The sequence below is a fragment of the Rattus norvegicus genome, chromosome 10 (assembly GCF_036323735.1).
Source record: "Rattus norvegicus strain BN/NHsdMcwi chromosome 10, GRCr8, whole genome shotgun sequence".
NCBI classification, from domain to species: domain Eukaryota; kingdom Metazoa; phylum Chordata; class Mammalia; order Rodentia; family Muridae; genus Rattus; species Rattus norvegicus.
The window spans coordinates 80,546,242-80,566,988 of NC_086028.1; the positions used below are offsets into that span (position 1 = coordinate 80,546,242).

General features: G+C 51.8%; 1 protein-coding gene across 1 annotated transcript; it reads left to right on the forward strand.

The window, feature by feature from the left end:
* Positions 1 to 15,093: 15,093 nt before the first annotated feature.
* On the forward strand, positions 15,094 to 20,489 carry Dlx3 (distal-less homeobox 3). Its single transcript, NM_001105832.1, has 3 exons — positions 15,094 to 15,603; positions 16,648 to 16,838; positions 18,548 to 20,489. The coding sequence occupies exons 1-3, from the start codon at positions 15,279 to 15,281 to the stop codon at positions 18,893 to 18,895; spliced, it is 864 nt and encodes a 287-aa protein (NP_001099302.1). The 5' UTR covers positions 15,094 to 15,278; the 3' UTR covers positions 18,896 to 20,489.
* Positions 20,490 to 20,747: the final 258 nt, after the last annotated feature.

Below are 20,747 nucleotides of genomic sequence, written 5' to 3' on the forward strand. Positions count from 1 at the left end.
CTACATTTTAACTTTTTATTTGGCGTATGTGTGTGCACCGTGTGTGGTGTGTGTGTGTGTGTGTGTGTGTGTGTGTATGGTGTATATGTACGATGTGAGTATTTGTGTGTATGGGTGTGTGCACGATGCATATGTGCCTGCCCTGCCACACATGTAGAGGTCAGAAAACAACTTTTGGGAGCTGGTTCTCTCCTTCCACTGTGTAGAAGCCAGGGATGGAGCTCACACTATCAGGTACAAGTGCCTTCCAGCTTGAACAAATAAACCAGTACCGACATACACCAGGAGACACAATAACTCACTTATGCTAAGAAATAGTGACATCTGAGCTTACATAAAACAACCACAAACATCAAAGCTTATCAATCATTTCCCAACAGGACCCTTCCACCTGGGGAGAAGGAAGACCCAAGATCAAACATGTCAGGTTCACTGACTAGTCACCTGGTCACTTATCGCAGACCCTGTCCAGGAAAATTATTGTATCATAGGACTCCTGACTCTGTCTCTATGCTCCAGCTTCTGCTGCTCGTGACATTCAGCCCATTTCAAACTGACCCTCAAATGGCCTGTCACCTGGATTTGAGTTTGACAGTTTGACAGCTGTGTGCCTGAGCAGCTCTGGGCCTTTGGTTCATAAAATTTCTTATCTAGTTTCCTTCCTGTAGTAGGGCTCCCTATCTGGTCCTCCACAGACTTCCTCGAACTTCAGGTCACCTCCGCCTCCCACAGGACAGTCGGTCTGTAACCTGGACATCTGTGTGCTATTGTATGAAGTGTTAGTGTGTGATCTGACAGAAAACATTAGTAGTTAAGATTAGAATCAAAGAAACTGTGTTAGCAACCACAGGAAAAGTCAGAACAACTGGCAAATCTCTGCCAACCAAACCAAGGCAGCGTGGGAATGTATTGGCTTTTCAATCGATTCTGATATTGTGGAAGACACAGACCTCTATGTTTCTGATGTAATATGTCGAGGATAACGGGATGTGGCTCACTGGTTGAATGCTTGGCTACCATACCCAATTTTAGGATTAGGGCAACTCTGTTGGAGTCCAATCAATATGATGCTCTGGGAAGATTGGCAGGCATCTCAGCTGGAGAGGAAGTGGCCTAGGTGCAGGTGGGAGGCAGGGGGCTGGCCTTCACTTTAGCCTTGTAAAGACTGGAAGGAAGCCCTGAAAAGAACTCTCTCCAAGATAGAGCCAGAGGAAGAGGAGGAAGAAGAGGGGGAGGGGAGGGGGAGGAGGAGGAGGTGGTGGTAGGGGCTAGAGACCAGGGCTGGAAACCCAGAACCTGGTGTTCCCAAAGGTGGAAGGGACCGAGACCAGAGAGGGCAAGTCCTAGACCCAAAACGTGTAGAAGATGGGGCGGGGAGAAGGAGCCTGCATCGATCTCTACTCACCTGTCAACTCACCAACATTCAGGGATAGCAGAGAGAAGGCAGCTGAGAAGGGGTTTGGAGGTTGGAGGAAGGAACAGAACAAAGAACAAAAACAAAAACAAAAACCGAGGGGAACAGAGCTGGAAGAGAAAGACAGCCGCTGACCCGAGAGGAGACTTTAGAATAGCACTTTGTAGAGGAAGGCCTGTGAGGGAGGCAGGGAGGGAGAGAGCAGGGGCAGCCCTGCAGAAGCCCAGCTAAAGCAGATCCACAAACCCAGACCAGGGACTATAAGCGCCCCCCCCCCCCCGCATTCTTCCTTCCTGCTGACCTCCCCACTCAGCCCGGTGGGAATGCACGGAATGTGATGAGTTGATAAGAGCGGAACTCCCACTCCACCTGGCACAGGAGCGCCTGGTGCGCCAGGCCTTACCCACCTCAGATGTACTTGAGGGGAATCGGTTGGACGCAACGCTAATGGGGAAGAGGACTGCCTGGAAGGTCTCAGTAGAGCGCTTCGGATGTGGGGCCAGCGGCCAGATGCCAGAGCTGTGGGCACAGCCAGATGCCTCCCAGCTGAGCTGCTTGGGGGTCACCAGACCCTGGGACCCTGGATAAGAGATGTGATCTGGAGCAGAAGTGGCAGATCTTTTCTGGAAGCAAGGGACCTGTTCAAAGAGTGCTTTCCAAGATACTCCCTGCTCCTCTAGGCTCAGGGTCCTTAGGGAGTAAACCCTTGAAGCCCCGTGGTTCTTACTAGGGTGGGAAGCAGGCGCCTCTGCGTTAGATCAGGGCAACTCCTTGAGCAAAGGGTGCCATGTACTGGGTGAGTTCTTCAATGCCGCCTCCTTCAACCATCCTGCTTGGCACAGATGGGTCTCTGTGGCCCCCTTCTAGCCAAACCTTTCTGGTCTTTAGAGTATGTCCTTAGGAGGGGACCCTGTCAGCAGCCAAAGGGTGGATGCTTCCAAAACACCGGAAACTAGTGACAGGAGGCGCCGGAGGGAGGGGTGCGGGGAAGGGTGAGGGGCCAGGGGCTGCGGAGATTCAAAGAAAACAGATGGATTCCCAGGGCCAGGCCTCTCTGGTACCCATCCTCAGTTCCCTGGATACTTGTAAGAAAAGCTGCAGTAGAGAGCACAAGGAAGCAGCAGGAGAGGGGGCTGGGATTGGCGGTTTGAGGTTTAGCTTGTTTAGAGGAAGAAGAGAGATGGAGAAAACCTCAGCCCCAGGGACCACTGTGTGGCTACACCTGAGACCCGCTGCGGGCGACCTGATAGAGGGAAGCAATCCAAAGCCCTCTGCCCGCTGGCTCTGCTACAGAACGAAAGGATAGGAGCACCATCCCAAGTGGCTGCAGCGGGAAGAAACCCAGGCAGTCCGCCATGTGGCTTAAGACCTGGCCCACAGACACCTGCCGCCGCCATTGTAGGCCTGGCCAGGGACAGCCTGTACCGCCCGCTGGGCAGAGAGGGAGGGTGAAGTGCCTAGAACACCCACCTTGTCCTGGCCACACCTAAAACAGTGCCTCCTGGCACATGGAAGGAATCAGATGTGCTTGGGGAATAGAAACCACGAACGAATGATAATCGAATAAACGAACGAAGGATGAATAAGCAAACCCATCACTCAACCGAGTTATCCTAATTCCCAGACGCTAGTTCTTTGGAAGTGGGCGGGCCTGCCACCTGGTGGTGACTAGGGTAACTGCAGCTACTATAAGCGCCTGCCCCACAGCGTAGCGACCCGGAATTGGCTCTTCCTCAGGCTAGCTAGCCTCGAATTCTCAGTCCTCTTATCTTGAGATTGTAGGCTTATGAGTGTGTACCACTAGCCTCTTACTTTCCTTCCTAGAAAAAGACTCCTAATGCTTGGAAAAGTCCAACTGCAATTTGACCTTTTCTTTTTCTTCTCTCTTGTCCCCCAAAACAGAGAGAGGGTGAGCAGGACTTCCTGTCGACCCCACACAGAAACATCAGGGGTGTAGTGAACGCTGGCTGCTGCCATCTGCCTCTTTTCCAACATCGGAATCTACGAAGTCAGTCGATGTCTCTCAACTCAAGTGAAGAAACTGCCTGGCTTCTCTCCCTTGAGAGAGCCGGTCCCGCCAACCCAGAGCCTCATGTCACCATTTGCTAGAGTGGAAGTGAGAGCCACCAGAGTGCAAGCTCGGAGGCTCCGTCTGAATGGAATGCCTCTGCTCTGAAAACAGAAGGCACTACTCTGTGCCTTTGGGTAGTCTCTCTCCTTCTCCGAGCTTCATTGTCTCCATGGGTGAATTTGGGGCCGGGGCTTCTTCTGTCTGTACTGGATAACATCTCCAGCATCTCATCCCACCCTCTACCCTCTCTTCCCCCTTTATCCTGCATCTCAGCCTCCAGGACCAGCTGCAGTGGAGGTGTCCGTGTGACTCCTTGTCCCTGCCCCAACCCCAATCCTGGTTGAGTTGTTCTGCCCATGAAGCCTCCATGGTGTCCCACAGAGGCCAGTCCCCATTCTGGAGGACTTCCTCTCAATGCTTCAAACCACATCCTCCTCCTCCTCCTCCTCTTCCTCCTTCTTCTTCTGTAAAGATTTATTTATTTACATGTAGTACAGTGCGGTTACTGGGATTGGAGCTCAGGACCTCTGGAAGAGCAGTCAGTGCTCTCACTCCCTGAGCCATTTCTCCAGCCCTCAAACTTACTTCTTGGTGTTGTAGACTCAGTGTTCAACTCAGGCAGGGCCCAGGCTGTCTCACACACTGGTCTAACTACCGGGATTTCCTACCTAACTAGGTAGGTGTCTTGGCTGTTGTTTTTGTTGTATCTCTTCCTGACTTAAGTAAAATCTGGGGCTGGAAAGATAGCTCAACCGTGGTGCACTGGCTGCTCTTCCAGAGGTCCTGAGTTCAATTCCCAGCAACCACATGGTGGCTCACAACCATTTGTAATGGGACCCAATGCCCTCTTCTGGTGTGTCTGAAGACAGCAACAGTGTCCTCACATACATAAAATAAATAAACAAATCTTTAGAAACTAGCCATTCATGGAGCGGTACACATCTTCGTAGGAAGAGAGGCTGCTGTTTGACACAGTGCATCAGCCGGGGTGGGGACCATCAGGGTTGAACCCAGAGGTAGAAAAGCCCAGGGAACCTAGCAAGTGGCTAGTGAGATGGGCTGAAAGAGAGTGAGTGGGCTCCCAGGAGTCACTGTGCTTCCAAAGGGGAAATAAAGCATCCTACCCAGCTCCCCAGAGTGACTGTCCACAGGGGTCACAATCATGTCCAGGTGACCAGGCTAAAGAAATCCAGGGAGAGAAGGCGGCACCGTTTTTTGCTGTGTGTGTGTGTGTGTGTGTGTGTGTGTGTGTGTGTGTGTGTGTGTGTGTGTGTTTTGAGACAGGGTTTTTCCTACAGCCCGAGCCAAACTCTATGGAAAGCCAGAGCAAGGCTGGCATAAGATCCCAGGGGCAGCGTGTTGGTGTTGTATATGCCTTGGCTCGGTGCGAGATGAGGAGGACAGGGTAGGAAGCAAATGTGACTGTCCTTGCGAGCTTGCTGCCCAGCGGGAGACACATCGATAGGTCATTTCAACATAAGCCGGAAAGTGATCAAATGGAGATGTGTTGGTTCGGCTCTGGGGATTTAGCCCAAAATGATTTAACGGAAAGCACTTTGGCTCCCTGCCAAGGGGGTAATGGCCAGCCTGGATGCTTCTGCCTGTGCACCATCCAGACCCTCTTCTGGGAAGGGCCCTCGCTCCCCTGGAGTGGGGAGGGCTGTTATCTCAAACTGAGCGTGAGTGCGGGGGCCCAGACAGGCCTCGCCCTTAGGAGGCACTAGCTGGTTTGGGGATAGTGTGTGACTGGTATCTAATGAGACTCAATCCCAGGTCCATGTCGGGGAAGTGCCTCTTCCACCAGGACTTCTGGGAGACAGAAATGCATTCCAGCTGACAGAAGAAATCTGAGGACCTGAGGACAGCAAACAGCAGCTTAGACCTGAAGAAGCCCAACTCCTCGAGGTATCCAAGTGGCCCTGATTTGCAGAAAGTGACGCCAACCTCAGGTGACCAACCTTTTCTTTTTAAGATTATTTTTACTTTGTATGTGTTGGCGTTTTGCCTTCACGAATGTCGTGTATCATGTGTGCCTGGGAGGCTAGCAGAGAACACCAGATCCCCTGCAACTTACAGATGGTTGTTAGCTGCGGTGTGAGTGCTAGACTAGAACCCTGGCCCTCGGCAAGGACAGACAGTGCTCTTAACTGCTGAGTCATCTCTCCAACCCGCATGACCAAAATTAGAGAGCCAACCTTGCATGACACAACCGTGCCGAGCAAAAAAATGACAAAACAGAAGCCGGGTGTGGCAGCACACGTGCCTTCAATTCCAGCACTCGAGAGACAGAGGCAGGCAGATCTCTGAGTTTGAAAACAGCCTGGGCTATTTAGAACAGCCAGAGTTACACAGAACATTCTCCCTCTGATACTCCCCATGCACCCCCAAAAAACAGCCATCCGATGGCTCTGTGCTTAAGGGTGGCTGTCACCAAGCCTGATGACTTGCATCGTATCCTTGGGACCCACACGGAGGAAGGAGAGAAGCAACTCCTGAAAACTGACCTCTGACCTCCACACGTACACCAGGTATGCTCTCACCTCCAGGAAAGGAATAAATGCTTAAAAATTAAAAGTGAACAATAAATAAAGTAAAAAGCTGGAGAGGAACGGAACTCAGTGGAGAGTGCTTGCCCAAGCAAAGCCAGACAAACAAAAGAGTGATTTCTTTCTTTCTTTTTTTTTTTTTTTTTTAAGTCAGGCATAGCAAGACACACCAGTAATCCTAGCATTCAGAAGGATGAGGCAGGAGGATTGCCAAATCTCAATACATAAACATTTAGCTTTAGGACAGCACCTTTGAAAATAAGGGATAGACCAGGTGGTGGGGTGCACACTTTTAGTCCCAGCGTTTGGGAGGCAGAGGCAGGCAGATTCAAAGCCAGCCTGGTGTACAGAGTGAGTTCCAGGTCAGCCAGAGGCACATGGAGAAACACTGTCTCAAAAACGAAACAGGAAAATAAAGGGTAGAAGGAACTTAGTGGAAGGCCAACCCAGTACGCAGTACCCAGTTCTATGGGCAGCTGATGTATAAGGCAGATTGGGGACAGAATGCTGGCTCTGGGGTTCTTCCTGTCAAGTCACAGGCAGTGAGCCCATTTACCCACTGAGCCATCTCTCCATGTCCCCTCTTTAGTTTTTCCTGTTGCTGTCCCTGGCATTGTGTGACACATTTACTGAAAGGTAGTTCCTAGTGTTGGCATTTTACATTGAATTAAAACCCATGACTTACATAGCGTTCATTCATTATATTATACCATTCTTTGAGTTTCACAAATGGACAACTCCAGGACTCTAACATTACAGTATATACAGAATAGCTCACTGTCCTAGAAACCCCAGCTCCCACCTACTTATCCCTCCCTGCCCCAGAATGTCTGGGACTACGATTTCCCCCTGTTTTTACAGGAAGAGAGAAGAGTAGTAAGAATACTTGATATCTATTCTCTTTGCAACTTGGAAATATACACTCTGGCTAACTGTAAACAAAAGATGGCATGACCACACACCCGATAGTTCTAGTGCTTTGGAAGCCGAGGCAGGAGGATTACTACTAATTCCAGAAAGGTTGAAATCGGGCTGGAGAGATGACTTAGTGCTTAAGAGCCCTGACTGCTCTTCCAGAGGTCCTGAGTTCAATTCCCAGCAACCACATGGTGGCTCACAACCATCTGTCATGAGATCTTCTGGGGTGTCTGACGACAGCGACAGTGTACTTATATATAATAAATAAATAAATATTTTTTAAAAAAAGGTTGAACTCCTCATTCTTACGTGCCTCGGTGGCTCGGTTTCTGCGTTGATCTGCTTACATCATAGTTTGTTCCTCCACCTACTCAGTGAGACACCTTGGTTGCTTTGAGTTCTTGGACAGAAGGCAAAAAGCTGCCGTGACTGTCATGGGCAAGTTGCTGTGTGACTGTACGCCTCCATTTTGGCGCACCTTTAACCCCAGCACTCCAGAAGCAGAAGCAGGTGGATCTCTGTAAATTCAGGGCCAGCCTGGTCTACAGAGCAAGTTCTGAGACAGCCAGGGCTAGAGAGACCCTGTCTTGAAAAAAACAAAAATGAATAAATAAATTTTCTCTTCATTTGGTAAAAACTTGGACGTGCCATTGGGTCGACGATGAGACGGTTATGTTCGACTTTTCTATGTGTTTGGCTTTTGTGTATATGTGTTTGCTTGTGTATACAGTGAGAGGCCAGAGGTCAAGCTCCTGTGTTCAGTGTCATCCCTCAGGCACCATTTTTTAAAAAATACAAGGTGTCTCACAGTCCCGGAACTCCCCAAGTAGGCTAGGCTGATTGGTCAGTGACGCCCAGAGATATAATTGTCTCCCCTTCCCCAGGGCTGGGATTATAGACACACCAGAGGCATGGACCACATCAGCTTTTATTTTTTTTTTTTAAAGTATGGGTTTGGGGCTGGGGATTTAGCTCAGTGGTAGAGCGCTTGCCTAGCAAGCGCAAGGCCCTGGGTTCGGTCCCCAGCTCCGGAAAAAAAGAAAAAAAAAAAGAATCTGCCCACTGGGGCTAGAGAGGTGGCTCAGCGGTTAAGAGCACTGACTGCTCTTCCAGCAACCACATGGTGGCTCACAACCATCTGTAATGGGATCCGATGCCCTCTTCTGGTGTGTCTGAAGACAGCTAGAGTGTACTCACATACATAAAATAAATAATCTTAAACAAAAAAAGAATCTGCCCTCTGCATCTCGAATTCCCCTACCCTCCATTAATGAATGACAGTTCCTATTTCCCCACCACCTCCACCAGTGTTTTCTATGGTTAGTACTTGGGTTTAATGACAGATGTATAGTAACCCCTCCTTGCATCCTCCTCTCCGAGCCTCTGACCTCAGGCTCTCCAACCTAGAACTTTCCCCTCCTTTTATCAGCTGGGTACTCCATTCTTCTTTTCCCTCCCCACTTAACATGAATTCTTAAACAACCTCTGCTTCTCCCTGACTTTCAAGGCCAGCCCTTACCCACTGCAGCCAGGAGCCTAGCTCCCTGCACCCAGGAGGGTGCACTGGAACACCAAGAAATCTCCTATGTTGTGTACCTTCAGTCCTTTCTGGTCCCCTTGGCTGCAGATTCCCTTTAGACTTTCTGTTCACTCTCCCTGTGCCTTGGAGTCCACCAGTTCTCTCTTGATAGCTTAAGGTTACCCTTACAGCACATGTGTACTGATGGGAAAGGCCCAAAGAGCTTGAACAGTCCCTGCTACCCTAAGATGTTTCGAACAGACAGAAAGGCTCAAGGGTTGCCTTAAAAAAATACCCATATGGTCAGTTACCCTGTAACCTCTGAACAAACCAGAAGGCTCACCTGCCTAGGCCCCAGAGTAAGTTAAGATTGCCTGCCCTATTGCCTGTCCTAGCCAGTAGGCCCAGTGTTTGGGGTTGGGAAGGAGTTGGTGTGTTCTACATCACCCTGAGCTGCACAGCAAGACTCTGTCTCAAAGAAAGAGGAGGAAGAAGAGGAGGAGGGGGGAGGGGAGGAGGAGCAGGAGGAAGAGGGGGGAGGGGAGGAGGACAAAGATGGGCTCAGATCTTGAACCCACCATTTATGTGTCCTCTCTGTGCCTCAGTTTCCCCCTCTGACAAAAGGCAGAAAGAAGGGTACCCATGTCAAGGATCCTAGGGATTAGTGAGTGAACTCTGGTTTGCTGAGCAGAGTCTGGCACAGTGTAAGAGCGGTCCTTATCATTTAATCTTCCTTCCTGACGCAACAGGAGCAATCGCCTCTTTGGTGGGGTTCCAGATTCTTCCCTCCCGCCTACCTCCTCAGGGAGGGCACCAGTTCCAACCAACATCAAAACAGGCTTGCTCCCATTTCAAACACTCACACCCCTGCTCCCAGCAAGTCCTCATCTTCAGCCCTCTCCGGCCCTCTGCAGCCTCCAAGACCTTCTGAGCTGCCCGCACTTGCCCTGAGCATCCTTCCCTCCCACTCTCCTCTCAGGCAGCATTGGCCCCCTTCCCCAGCTCCTCCCACATGTCCAACCGACTCCATGGGAGATGCCATCCTCATGTTGCCCCAACCGGGCCACATAACTACCTTTGAGCTCACTGGCCACACCCTCCACTTTGAAGCTCTCCTTCAGAGCCACCACCACCACTCAGGGTCCTTCTCACTGCCTCTCGCTTCTGACCACTCTCGGCTGCCATTTTTCCTTGGCTCTGTGCACTCTTCTTCCCTCCCAGAACAGTTCATCTATGCCAGAGGCTCCAGTGCAGCAAATGCCAGACTCGGTTTTCATTCCTTTTTTTAAAAAAAAAAAGATTTATTTATTTATTTATTATATGTGAGTAGTACACTGTCTCTGTCTGCAGACACACCAGAAGAGGGCATCAGATCTCATTACAGATGGTTGTGAGCCACCATGTAGTTCCTGGGATTTGAACTCAGGACCTCTGGAAGAGCAGTTGGTGCTCTTAACCATTGAGCCATCCTCGGTTTTCATTCCTAGCCCGCCCTTCCTTCCTTCCTTCTTTCCTTCCTTCCTTCCTTCCTTTCCTTTCCTTTCCTTTCCTCTCCTTTCCTTTCCTTTCCTTTCCTTTCCTTTCCTTTCCTTTCCTTTCCTTTCCTTCTCCTCCTCTTCCTCTTCTTTTTCTTCTTCTTTTGGTTGTTGTTAAGACATGGCAGTACTAGTTGTACTAGAACTCATTGTGGACCAGGCTGGCCTTGAACTCACAGACATCCTCCTACCTCTAACTTCCAAGTCCTGCAACTAAAGAAGTCCCGCCCCCTGTCCGCGCCCCCCCCATGCCTGGCTGCTGATTGGTTTTTCAGAGCCATGTGACCTGTTGCCAACTGCCGCTGGACAGACCTTCCTAGGTGTCTCAGTGATGCTCAGTGGAGACTTGAGAGAACTGCTTGGGCAGGATCCTCTACTGTCAGTCACCCATACACATGCCACATTCCCCCCTCGGGCACGAAACACGCATGCAGCGAAAGACAGGTGCAAGAATAGTCCTCTCGGCGATAGATACTTAGGATCGCCTCAGACTGGAAGCTACCCAAATTCCCCGTCAACTGCAGAACAGATAAATGCCCGGTGGTGTAGTCTATGACAGGAGGCTCGCACAGAACGCGCCAGTGTACTCCACATCGTGCGTGCATCTTACAATACAGTGTTGAGTAAAACAAGACCAGGCGGAGCTAGGAGAACCATGATACAGCATGTATCATAAGGCCGTCCCCAGTGCTGCGAAGGAAGAGAATGATGCAAAGCAGGGGAGAAGGAGAAAGAGGGGAGGAGAGGGAAGCGGAGGGGGAGGGGAAGGCGGAGACAAAGACAAAAGAATATATACTGCATCCTTCCATTTACCTAAAAGTTAAGGTTAAAAGGGATGGCTCAGCATCCCTTGCTCCTGCAGAGGACCAGGGCTCAGTTCCTGGCACCCACATGGTAGCTCACAACCATCCTTATCTCTGGTCCCAGGGGATCAAATGACCTCTTTGACCTTTTTTGGGTTCCAGACATACATGCAGGCAAAAATGCCCAGATACATAACATAATGTAAGTGAGTCTTTTTTAAAAAAAAATTGTGTTTGGGCTTTTTTTTTTTTTTTAAGATTTATTTTATTTATGTGAGCACACTGTAGCTGTCTTCAGACACACCAGAAGAGGACATCGGATCCCATTTCAGATGGTTGTGAGCCATCTGGGAATTGAACTCGGAACCCCTAGAAGAGCAGTCAGTGCTCTTAACCACTGAGCCATTAAAACTTTTTAATGGTTCTCTGCAGCCTATGAATACAGTACATAGTCCTGATATTCCACTCCCAGGACTGATTTCTGAGCCCCTCCCTCACTTTTAGGGCCTCCCTGCCACTGACACCCACATACTAAATTCTAGGCAGCTCCCCCAAGACTTTGCACAGCCTTTTCCAGCATCTGGAAACCACTCTTTCTTGCTATCCCTGTTTTCATAGACCAAACCCCACACCTCTTCAGTTCTTGCTTCCAATGCCCTCCTGCCTCTCTACCACGCCAGCCCATACAACCCTCACCCCATCACCCACCACACCAACCAGTTCCCAGAGTGCCCACATCCCAGGATGCAAGTTGGGCCCTATGAAGAGGACATCAGGTCTGACTTGAATGTCAGCTCATCGGCACCCAAGACGTGGACGCACTGTAGAAGCTCTACAAACACTATACCTGGATGAGACTCTGGAAAGGTGTGAAAATTGCTCCCTGACTTGAAAGCAAGAAACCCAAAGACAGGCGTCATTGACCAAACAAAGATGGGAGACAGAGAAGGAGCTGGAAACCAGAGAGTAATCCAAGACAGAGTTATGGGGACCTTTGTCCTGTTGCTGCAGAAGGCTGATTTCCAGCTTTCCGGAGGTTCAGACACTACCTGCTTATGACCACTAGATGGCGCCAGGTCCCCAGGCAAGGAAGAAAGCAAGCCTGCCTACACACCAGGGTCCATCCTTTTCCTGAACGTCATCCCTCTGCTGGTTCGTCATCCCTCTGCTGGTTCGTAGTGTCCAATTGGCCTGATACCTGGTCTCCAAGAAACGGGACCATAGCAGGCACCTCTTCTCCATGTCAGAGACAGTGTGTGCAGTAGACCTTGACCTGGACACCAACCAGCGCCCTTCACTCCTGTCGGTCTCCTAGAGGTCTGTCACCTGTCACCAGCCGCCTTGTTTCACCCCTCCTTCAGGAGCAGGACTCTGGCTAGCTGACACTTGCTCATCTTGCTGGACCAGATGAAGTCCAGTGGGTGACACCAGTCCTACTGCATCTTCTGGCTGCCTTTCCGCCCAGCTACCACACAGCTGTTGGTGGCTCCCTTCCTGCTGATCATAGGGACCCCTCAGGAACAACTCCAAACTCAATTCCATTGAGAATGAGTTCTGTGCCTGCTTCAGACCTTCCATCAACCATGCCTCAGCCTCAGTCTGGCCTCTGTTAGAACAGTACCAAAGGGATCCAGCTCCTCTCATTTAGTCACTCAACAAACATTTCCCAAAGACTATCTTATGTATCTGAAGGATTATGGTGAATGAGGTAGGCATTCCCCAGCACACTGCAACAGGGACAAGGTGTTAACCACACAAACCGTTTTTAAGTAATTCTCCTCCTCCTCCTCCTCCTCCTCCTCCTCCTCCTCCTCCTCCTCCTCCTCCTCCTCCTTCCTTCTCCCCCCCTCAACAGGGTTTCTCTGTGTAGCCCTGGCTATCCTAGAACTAGCTCTGTAGACCAGGCTGGCCTTGAACACACAGAGATCCATTTGCCTCTGCCTCCCTAGTGCTGGGGTTAAAGGCATACGCTGCCACGCCCAGCCTTAAATGCTTCTTGACGCTACCGTTGTGATTTCAGTCTGTTTCTAGAGCACAACAGACCTTGGAAATTACCCTAAAATAACTCACTACCACCCCAAGGCTCCTGTGCGCACTCTCGGCCAGGCCCAGATGGGGTGAGGGGAGACTGGGGCATCTCCGAATCACCTGTCACTCCAGATGAATGAATGAACGAACTCTCGAGACAGTTTGCCCGACGCTGTCCCTTCCCTGTGGGCAGCTGGGGGCTCCAAAACAGGCCCTCCCCGCCGCCCCCGCTTGCATCCTGGGAGGGGAACCGGCAGCCCAGTGCCCTTCCTGCCCCCAACGCCCCGGGCTCCTTGGGCGCCCTCTTGGCAAAAGAACAGAGGGCATCCAGAGCGGGTGGCAACTCGTCCCGCCACGAGCTCGCAGCGGCGGGCGATAGGAGCTGGGGGGACGCTCAGATAGACAGACAGATAGCGCTCCCCTCTCCCGCCCCCGCCCCCACCTTTCCCACGCGGCGGCCTCCCGGGGCGGCCCAGGCCAGGCGGTCACCTATTCCTGTCCCTGCTCCCGGACCAGGTCCTGCTAGCTCGCCAAGCCCAAGTTTTTTCGGGCTTAGCATCCTGTGGCTGGATCTAACGTTGAAACATCTCACCGCGCCCCCTCAACACTCTAAGCCGAATGAGACCCCTTTCCTCTCTGCCTGCTAGCTCCTTAAGACAGCCTTAAGGCAGATTGCAGAACCTTGGAACAACCACGAGGTGGCGCGCTGGCACTGTGTGTCCTGGCTAGGCAAAGCAAGGAGATACAAAGTTCGAGATGTGTAAGGAAGGCCTGAGGATGGAGGGGGTAATAGGAACTGAAATTGGGAGAAGGCTCCTTCCTCCACGGATAGATTTGGGAGTAGAAACGGGGGTGCTATAGAGAAATATGATTGGCATCCGGAACAGCAAATATAATTACCTGGGAACTGGACTTAGAGAGCCAGACAGACAGGAGGGTTGAAGATCGCTCCAGGATGAGAAGCCTCTTCATCAGGGCGTTCATGGACAGAAGACATTGAATGAAGTACCTGGCTCCTATCTGTTGGAGACAGACGGGTCTGAGCATCCATCTGTGCACATTTGGGTACACATAGCTGTCTGGTCAGTCGTTCACAACCCTACACTTCCACTGCCTCACCCCCCCACACACACACACACTTGCACACTTTCTCACGGGCACTCTTGTGGACCTCACTTGTGGGCACACTGTGGACCGTCTGCATTTTGTGGAAGATGTAACATACATCTTTAACCCCTAACAACGTCTGTGCTCTCAAGTGCTGTCCCATACTGAGGGGAGCCTGCCTCAAAAAGCCAGCCTCATAGGGGACAACTCATGGCTCTTGCCATTTAACCTGGTCCCTCTGAAATGGCACACATACAGTTGGGGAACACATACAATTGGGGGTATCTCCGTCTTCTAAAGCAGCCCCTAAATCCATACAGCTTTACTCCGGTAGGATGCTCCCACGCCCGACGAATGACTTGCAGGCCCAAGGTGCTTCTGCTTGGTCAGATTCTTCCTTCATAATTTTTTTTTCTTTTTTTCGGAGCTGGGGACTGAACCCAGGGCCTTGTGCTTGCTAGGCAAGCGCTCTACCACTGAGCTAAATCCCCAACCTCCTTCATAATTTTTAAACTTACATTTCATACCTGCAGTGTCATGAAGATAATATATTAATATAGTCCAACATTTTTAAAACATGGACATTCCTTTTTTTCGTCTTCTTTTTTTTTTTTTTTTTTTCTTTTTTCCCCCTTCGAACTTTAAGGGCGATCGAAATTATTTTCCTGGACCCTGGGTCCTTGCCACTTTGTCATTTGCATACAACACACAGACATCACCAAGGACCACCTCCTTCCATAAACACCCAATGGATAAATTCCCCTCCTTCCTCATCTCACCTAAGCCCACCCCTGGCCACTAAAACAGACAGACTAGTAGATCCTGGGGGCTCTGCACAGCCAGCCACTCCACACACTCGGAAAATTTATCTGAGGTGGAGCATAGGAGGAACATAGTGGTGCTGGCGGTGGTGTGTGTGTGTGTGTGTGTGTGTGTGTGTGTGTGTGTGTGTGTGTGTGTGTGTGTGTGCATTAGGGGTAACAACAAAGAGGGTTGAGAGGGTTGGGGGAGCCAGTGAGAAAGCGCGAGCATGTTTTGCCTCGAAGGCAAGACTTACAGCCAATCAGCGCTCAGGAGCCTCCCTCGGAGACTCCAACATTGAGTCTATAACCGGCTGGCCGGGCGGAGCTGGCAGCATTTGACTGTGGCTTGGGACGCTGAGAGAGGCACGCAGCTACTGACCGACGACCGGCGATGGTCTAGGCGCCCCTTGGCCACCCCCACCCCCGACGCGACCGCGTCCTGCCCTCGCCCTCTGGACACACACCCCACCTGGGCTCCTCCGTCCGTTCGGCGCTCCTCGGAGGAAGCCCGGGGGTGTTGCGGCGCTCGCCAGCATGAGCGGCTCCTTCGATCGCAAGCTCAGCAGCATCCTCACCGACATCTCCAGCTCGCTTAGCTGCCATGCGGGCTCCAAGGACTCGCCCACCCTGCCCGAGTCTTCGGTCACTGACCTGGGCTATTACAGCGCTCCCCAACATGACTACTACTCGGGCCAGCCCTACGGCCAGACGGTGAACCCCTATACCTACCACCACCAGTTCAATCTCAATGGGCTCGCAGGCACCGGCGCTTACTCGCCCAAGTCGGAATATACCTACGGGGGATCCTACCGACAGTATGGAGCGTACCGGGAGCAGCCTTTGCCTGCCCAGGACCCAGGTGAGGAAACCGGGTTGTGGAGAGGGTGCGAGGGATTATAAGGTTCCCAAGCGAGAGGATGTCTGGCAATGGATGCTGAAACCTAGGGCACCTCAAGGTTAAGAAATGGAAGAGTTGAAGATTAGAGGAGACCCGGTTAGATGACTTCCAGAGGGGCGAACCACACTCGGAAGAGACTCGAACTGTGCGCTGCGGTCTCCTGGAGATTCCGGGGCAGCCGGGGCCATCGGGAGTGCTCTCTGGTTGATCAAGGGAACCTTCAGTGTCGCGATCCCTCTGGCATTAGAGCCGGTAACCCAAGAGGGTCGCCAAGGGCTTGAGCGGGGGCAGCGAGGGCTGGAGGTTCCAGGGCCCTTCTTCTGGACGCCCGTCCCGGGAAACCCGTAGTAGTGAAAGGCACGTGGAGAAAGACCCAAAGAAGTCCCAGAAGTGGAGGAAGGAAAGACTGAGAAGTAGAGATGTGGAGAGAGAAGTGGGGACAGTGAGAAAGAAATGGGGTGGGATGAGAAAAAGCACAGCAGAAAGCAACAGAGGAAAGGAAAAGGGAGAGAGGGAAGTAAGAAAAAGAAGAGAACGGAGGAAAGGAAGGAGAGGGAAGGAAAAGAAAACAGAGAGAAAGGAAAGAGACTGAGAAAACAATGGTACTGCCCTTGAAACAAATTAACCTGAACTAGGAAGTTTATTAAAAGGGGATGGGGAGTGGGGACCAGGAGTGGGAGACGCCACCGCGGTTAGGTGGGTCACTAAAGAAGAGTGGCTGAGCCGGGAAGGCGTCTGGAGCGAGCTGCGCGGTCCTCGCCCAGTCGGTTGCTGGCGCCGGGGCCGGCGCTTCGGGGGCCCCGGGTGCCGAGCTGGGAGCGCCGCGTCGTGGGCGGCCGCCGGTCCGGCTGGGTCGCTGCGGTTCCCTCCCTGGGCGCGGGCGGCACAACGCTCCTCCAAGAAGTCTCGGGGAGATCAGTGGGCCGGAGGGTGCGGCCTCGGTGGGAACTCATGGAAAACACGGGGGTCGCAGGCTGAGACTAAACTGGTGTTTTCCCCTTACAGTGTCGGTGAAAGAGGAGCCGGAAGCCGAGGTACGCATGGTGAACGGCAAGCCCAAGAAGGTCCGAAAGCCGCGAACGATCTACTCCAGCTATCAGCTGGCTGCCCTGCAGCGCCGTTTCCAGAAAGCCCAGTATCTGGCCTTGCCTGAGCGCGCCGAGCTAGCTGCACAGCTGGGCCTCACACAAACACAGGTTAGTACTGAACGCTCCAGGGTCTCTGGAGGGAGATGGGAGCATGAGGGACCTGGGGATTCCCTAGGTACCTCTGAGCCTGGCTGGCCGGTTAAACACCCCCACCCCCAGCCCTTGCCCCGCAGCCCATTGTAGGGACTCCTGCCTGCGCTATGAGTGGCTGAGTCTCAGCTTTGAAAGAAAGGGTTACAGTAGCGAGTGAGCATAGAAAGGTGCAGTGTGCATCTTTGTGAACTTACGCAACTGTGTATGTCTGTCACAGAGACATGCCCTCCCCTACACCCCAGAACTCCTAGCTCCCAAGACCCTCAGCAACGTTATAGGACGTAGGAGCCCCTGTCGCCTCTCTCCCAAGCGAAGTATGAAGTATGTGCGTGTAGGATTTACGTGTGACATTCCAGGAAATACTCACATAAAGAATAGGGTCCTTTGGGGCTGGGGATTTGGCTCAGTGGTAGAGCGCTTGCCTAGGAAGCGCAAGGCCCTGGGTTCGGTCCCCAGCTCCGAAAAAAAGAACCAAAAAAAAAAAAAAAAAAAAAAAAAAAAAAAGAATAGGGTCCTTTAAGGGTTTTTTTGCAAACAGAACGCAACTATCTGTGATGGGACCCGCACGCGCGAACACACACACACACACACACACACACACACACACACACACACACACACAAAGTATGCTTGTATAAAAACGTCATGATCTTGCTTCCCACCCAAACGCCTAAGCAGAGAGGTTCTCCACTAAAAGGACCACCTAGGGATCAGAAAGTAGGAAGTCCACCCCCACCCTCTTACCTGTCTCTAAACCCCAAGCAGCCCCACAGCTCTGGGGAGGAATGTCGGGTGCCTAGCTCCCTACAGGTGTTGACAGGCTGGCTTTGGTTGCGGCTGGGCTGTGTGGGGCCTGGTCCATCGGGAATCTGGGTCACCTGGTGAGAAGCTGAATCATTGTTTGTACCAGTCATGGGGTGGAGAGAAGCAGGGGGAGGGGGAGATACCCCAAGGGAAATTTAGAGACTCAGGAATTGTGGTTCACCTGCCCCTGAGTCCCTGGGTCACCCCTAAGACCCAGTCAGAGCCTTAGGAGCCCTCCATGCCTGAGTGTTGGTGTTGTGGGTGCTTATCTGGGTGTTATCTGCATGCATTTATAGCTTTACTGTCTGGTGGCTGTGTGAGGCTGCGTGGGTATGTTGCTGAGTGGGGAGGTACCATGTGTGGGTGTGTGTTTATCCCAGTTTATATGTGAACTTCAGTGAAGGGCCTCTAATGTGGGCAAAATACCACCAACTGCTCGGTTCCTGCTCAGGGTGCCTTTTACTGAGCATTTACTATAGAGCGGACCGTTTAAGTTGTCTATGCCTTAACTTTCTTGAGTCTTATATCGACCCTTTGAGATAGGTGGTAGCGTTGGCATGGTCCCCATTTTGCAATGAGAGGAAGGTGAGGCCAGAGAGGGTATAAGTAACCTGCCTAAGGTCCCGCTTCAGAAGTGGCAAACCACCGGGCCAGCAGAATATTCCAAGCCACAGAGTTCTTCCCCAACTGGAAAAAAAGATACTGGCTTAGGTGTGAGAGCTCTGGAGTTTTGCCTAGTTCCCCCCCCCCCCCCCCCGTGAGGCTGGGTACGGCTTTGCCTTTTCCAGACTGGGCTGGGTGGAGGGGTCCTTTAGGCATGCTGAGAGGCTAACTAGTAGCTCTTTCTTTCTTCTGTCCAGGTGAAAATCTGGTTCCAGAACCGTCGCTCCAAGTTCAAAAAGCTCTACAAGAATGGGGAGGTGCCACTGGAACACAGTCCCAACAACAGCGATTCCATGGCCTGCAACTCACCACCATCACCGGCACTCTGGGACACATCTTCCCATTCCACTCCAGCCCCTACCCGAAATCCGCTGCCCCCACCGCTCCCATACAGTGCCTCCCCCAACTACCTGGACGACCCCACCAACTCTTGGTACCACACACAGAACCTCAGTGGACCCCACTTACAGCAGCAGCCACCTCAGCCGGCCACCCTGCACCATGCCTCCCCTGGGCCCCCGCCTAACCCTGGGGCTGTGTACTGAGTACCCACCTGGCCTGCAATCTCCCACGAAGGACCCCCCCCCCAGGACTAAGGCAGAAGGTGCCCTGTCCTAGAGACACTCAGGAATCATCGAGGGGCACAGGGGAAAGACTCTCTTCCCCCTCCCTTGTCCCTTCTTCCAGGGGCCCAAGAACCTCCAGATGAGAAATGCATGGACCAAGGATGCCCCCTTAAAACAACCTCCCTCCCCCTGCTTAGACTGGGGTGCCCTCCAGATGGAGAGGAGTTCCACCCCAGGGGGGAAAGGAAGCCCATGCTCTTTGCTCCAGAAACCCGGATTGCCTCTAGATGGCTTTTCAAATCACCTTCCAGCTTTTCAAACACAGTAGAGACCTCCAAAGTGGGAAAGCCAGAGTGTTTGCAGGTCTACCTGTGCTGGGGCACCAGGGGCCATGGATTCCAGCACTGCCAGAGCTAAAGCACCAGGGGCAACAACACCTTCTTGAGCCACTCTTTAAAGACATTGGACATACCATCACGTCTGAGCCTCAAGATGGGGGCCTGACCTAGCCCCCCACTGTTCTCCAGCCCTCATTAGGATTTGAGGGTCAAACCAAAGAAAACTCCCCTAAATGTGGGAACCTTTTGATATCCAGGGCTTTCAAGGGAAGAAGTAAAGGAGCCATCTATCTCTCTGCCCCTTCCCTGGGGAAGAGGACTGTTCATGTCTTTTCCCAAGGACCCATTTCTTCTTCCATGTACAGGACTTTGCACAACTCTGGTTTTAAAAGCTGTTGAAACCTAGGACAACAATGGGCATTGTTAACAGTTAGGACCAAAATCCACTCATCTCCGAGCGGGCAGTTCTGCTCTGCCCTGCCCCCGCTCACCCCTTCATTTTTCTCCCAGTAAGTTGGCAGTCTGGGGGGAGGGGTCAAACCCCCAACTCTCTACAGAGATATACCAGGCAAGAACAAAACCCCAAATACCCGCTTCACCGCAGCTTTGGGAACAGATTGCGTCCGCTCCCCTGCAGGATGCAAGTGAGGATCCAGGAGACAAGAGGAGGTCTAGAACTCAGTGCCTTAGGGGTAAGGCTGGCAGCTTGGGCAGCTGGTACCACTGCCTCTCCCTAGCCCAGGCATCCCCCCAAAGCTAACTTTCTTCTGCCCCCTGATGTGGTAAAACATCGAAGAAAGGAGAGGTAAAAGACTATAGTTTTATATATATATATATATATATATATATATATATATACATATATGTATATATATACTATGGGGTTTTTGTTTTTCTTTCTTTCTTTCTTTCTTTCTTTCTTTCTTTCTTTCTTTCTTTTTTTTTTAAAGAGCAACCAAGAGAAGCAGTCTCCTCCCTTGTGGTTTCCTATTTATGTGACCCTGTTCCTCCTGGACCAATCTCCCTGTGTGTTGCAAGCAGAAAGATGGATATGGGCTCCTGCTGGATTTGGGTTTCGTGGGATGTTCAGGAGCAAGGAGAGATGTGGTGGGTCTCCGAGTCCCACCTCAAAGGGACAGGAATGAAGTCAGCTCCCACCCCTCCCCCGCCTTCCCATTTCTGCTTTCTTACTGGACCAGTCTTTATATATAATGTTAATAATAAAAAAAAAAAAAGAGAAGAAGAAGAACAAAATAAGCACACGGTACTCTTTGAACTAGCGGCAGACAGCTCTTGAAAGGAGGCCGGGAGTTGGTGGGAGGTGTTAGTGGAAGAGACCTCTGAGCTTCTAGGGGCTGCTGAGAAGACAAGGTCAGGGTGGAAACCACTATTGGGATGCCGGGTTGCGGGGCAGGTGCTCCTGACCCTGTGGCTGCCCACATTGTGAGCAGGCCTGAGTGGGAGGCTCCCAACCAGGGCCTCCCTGACTCCAC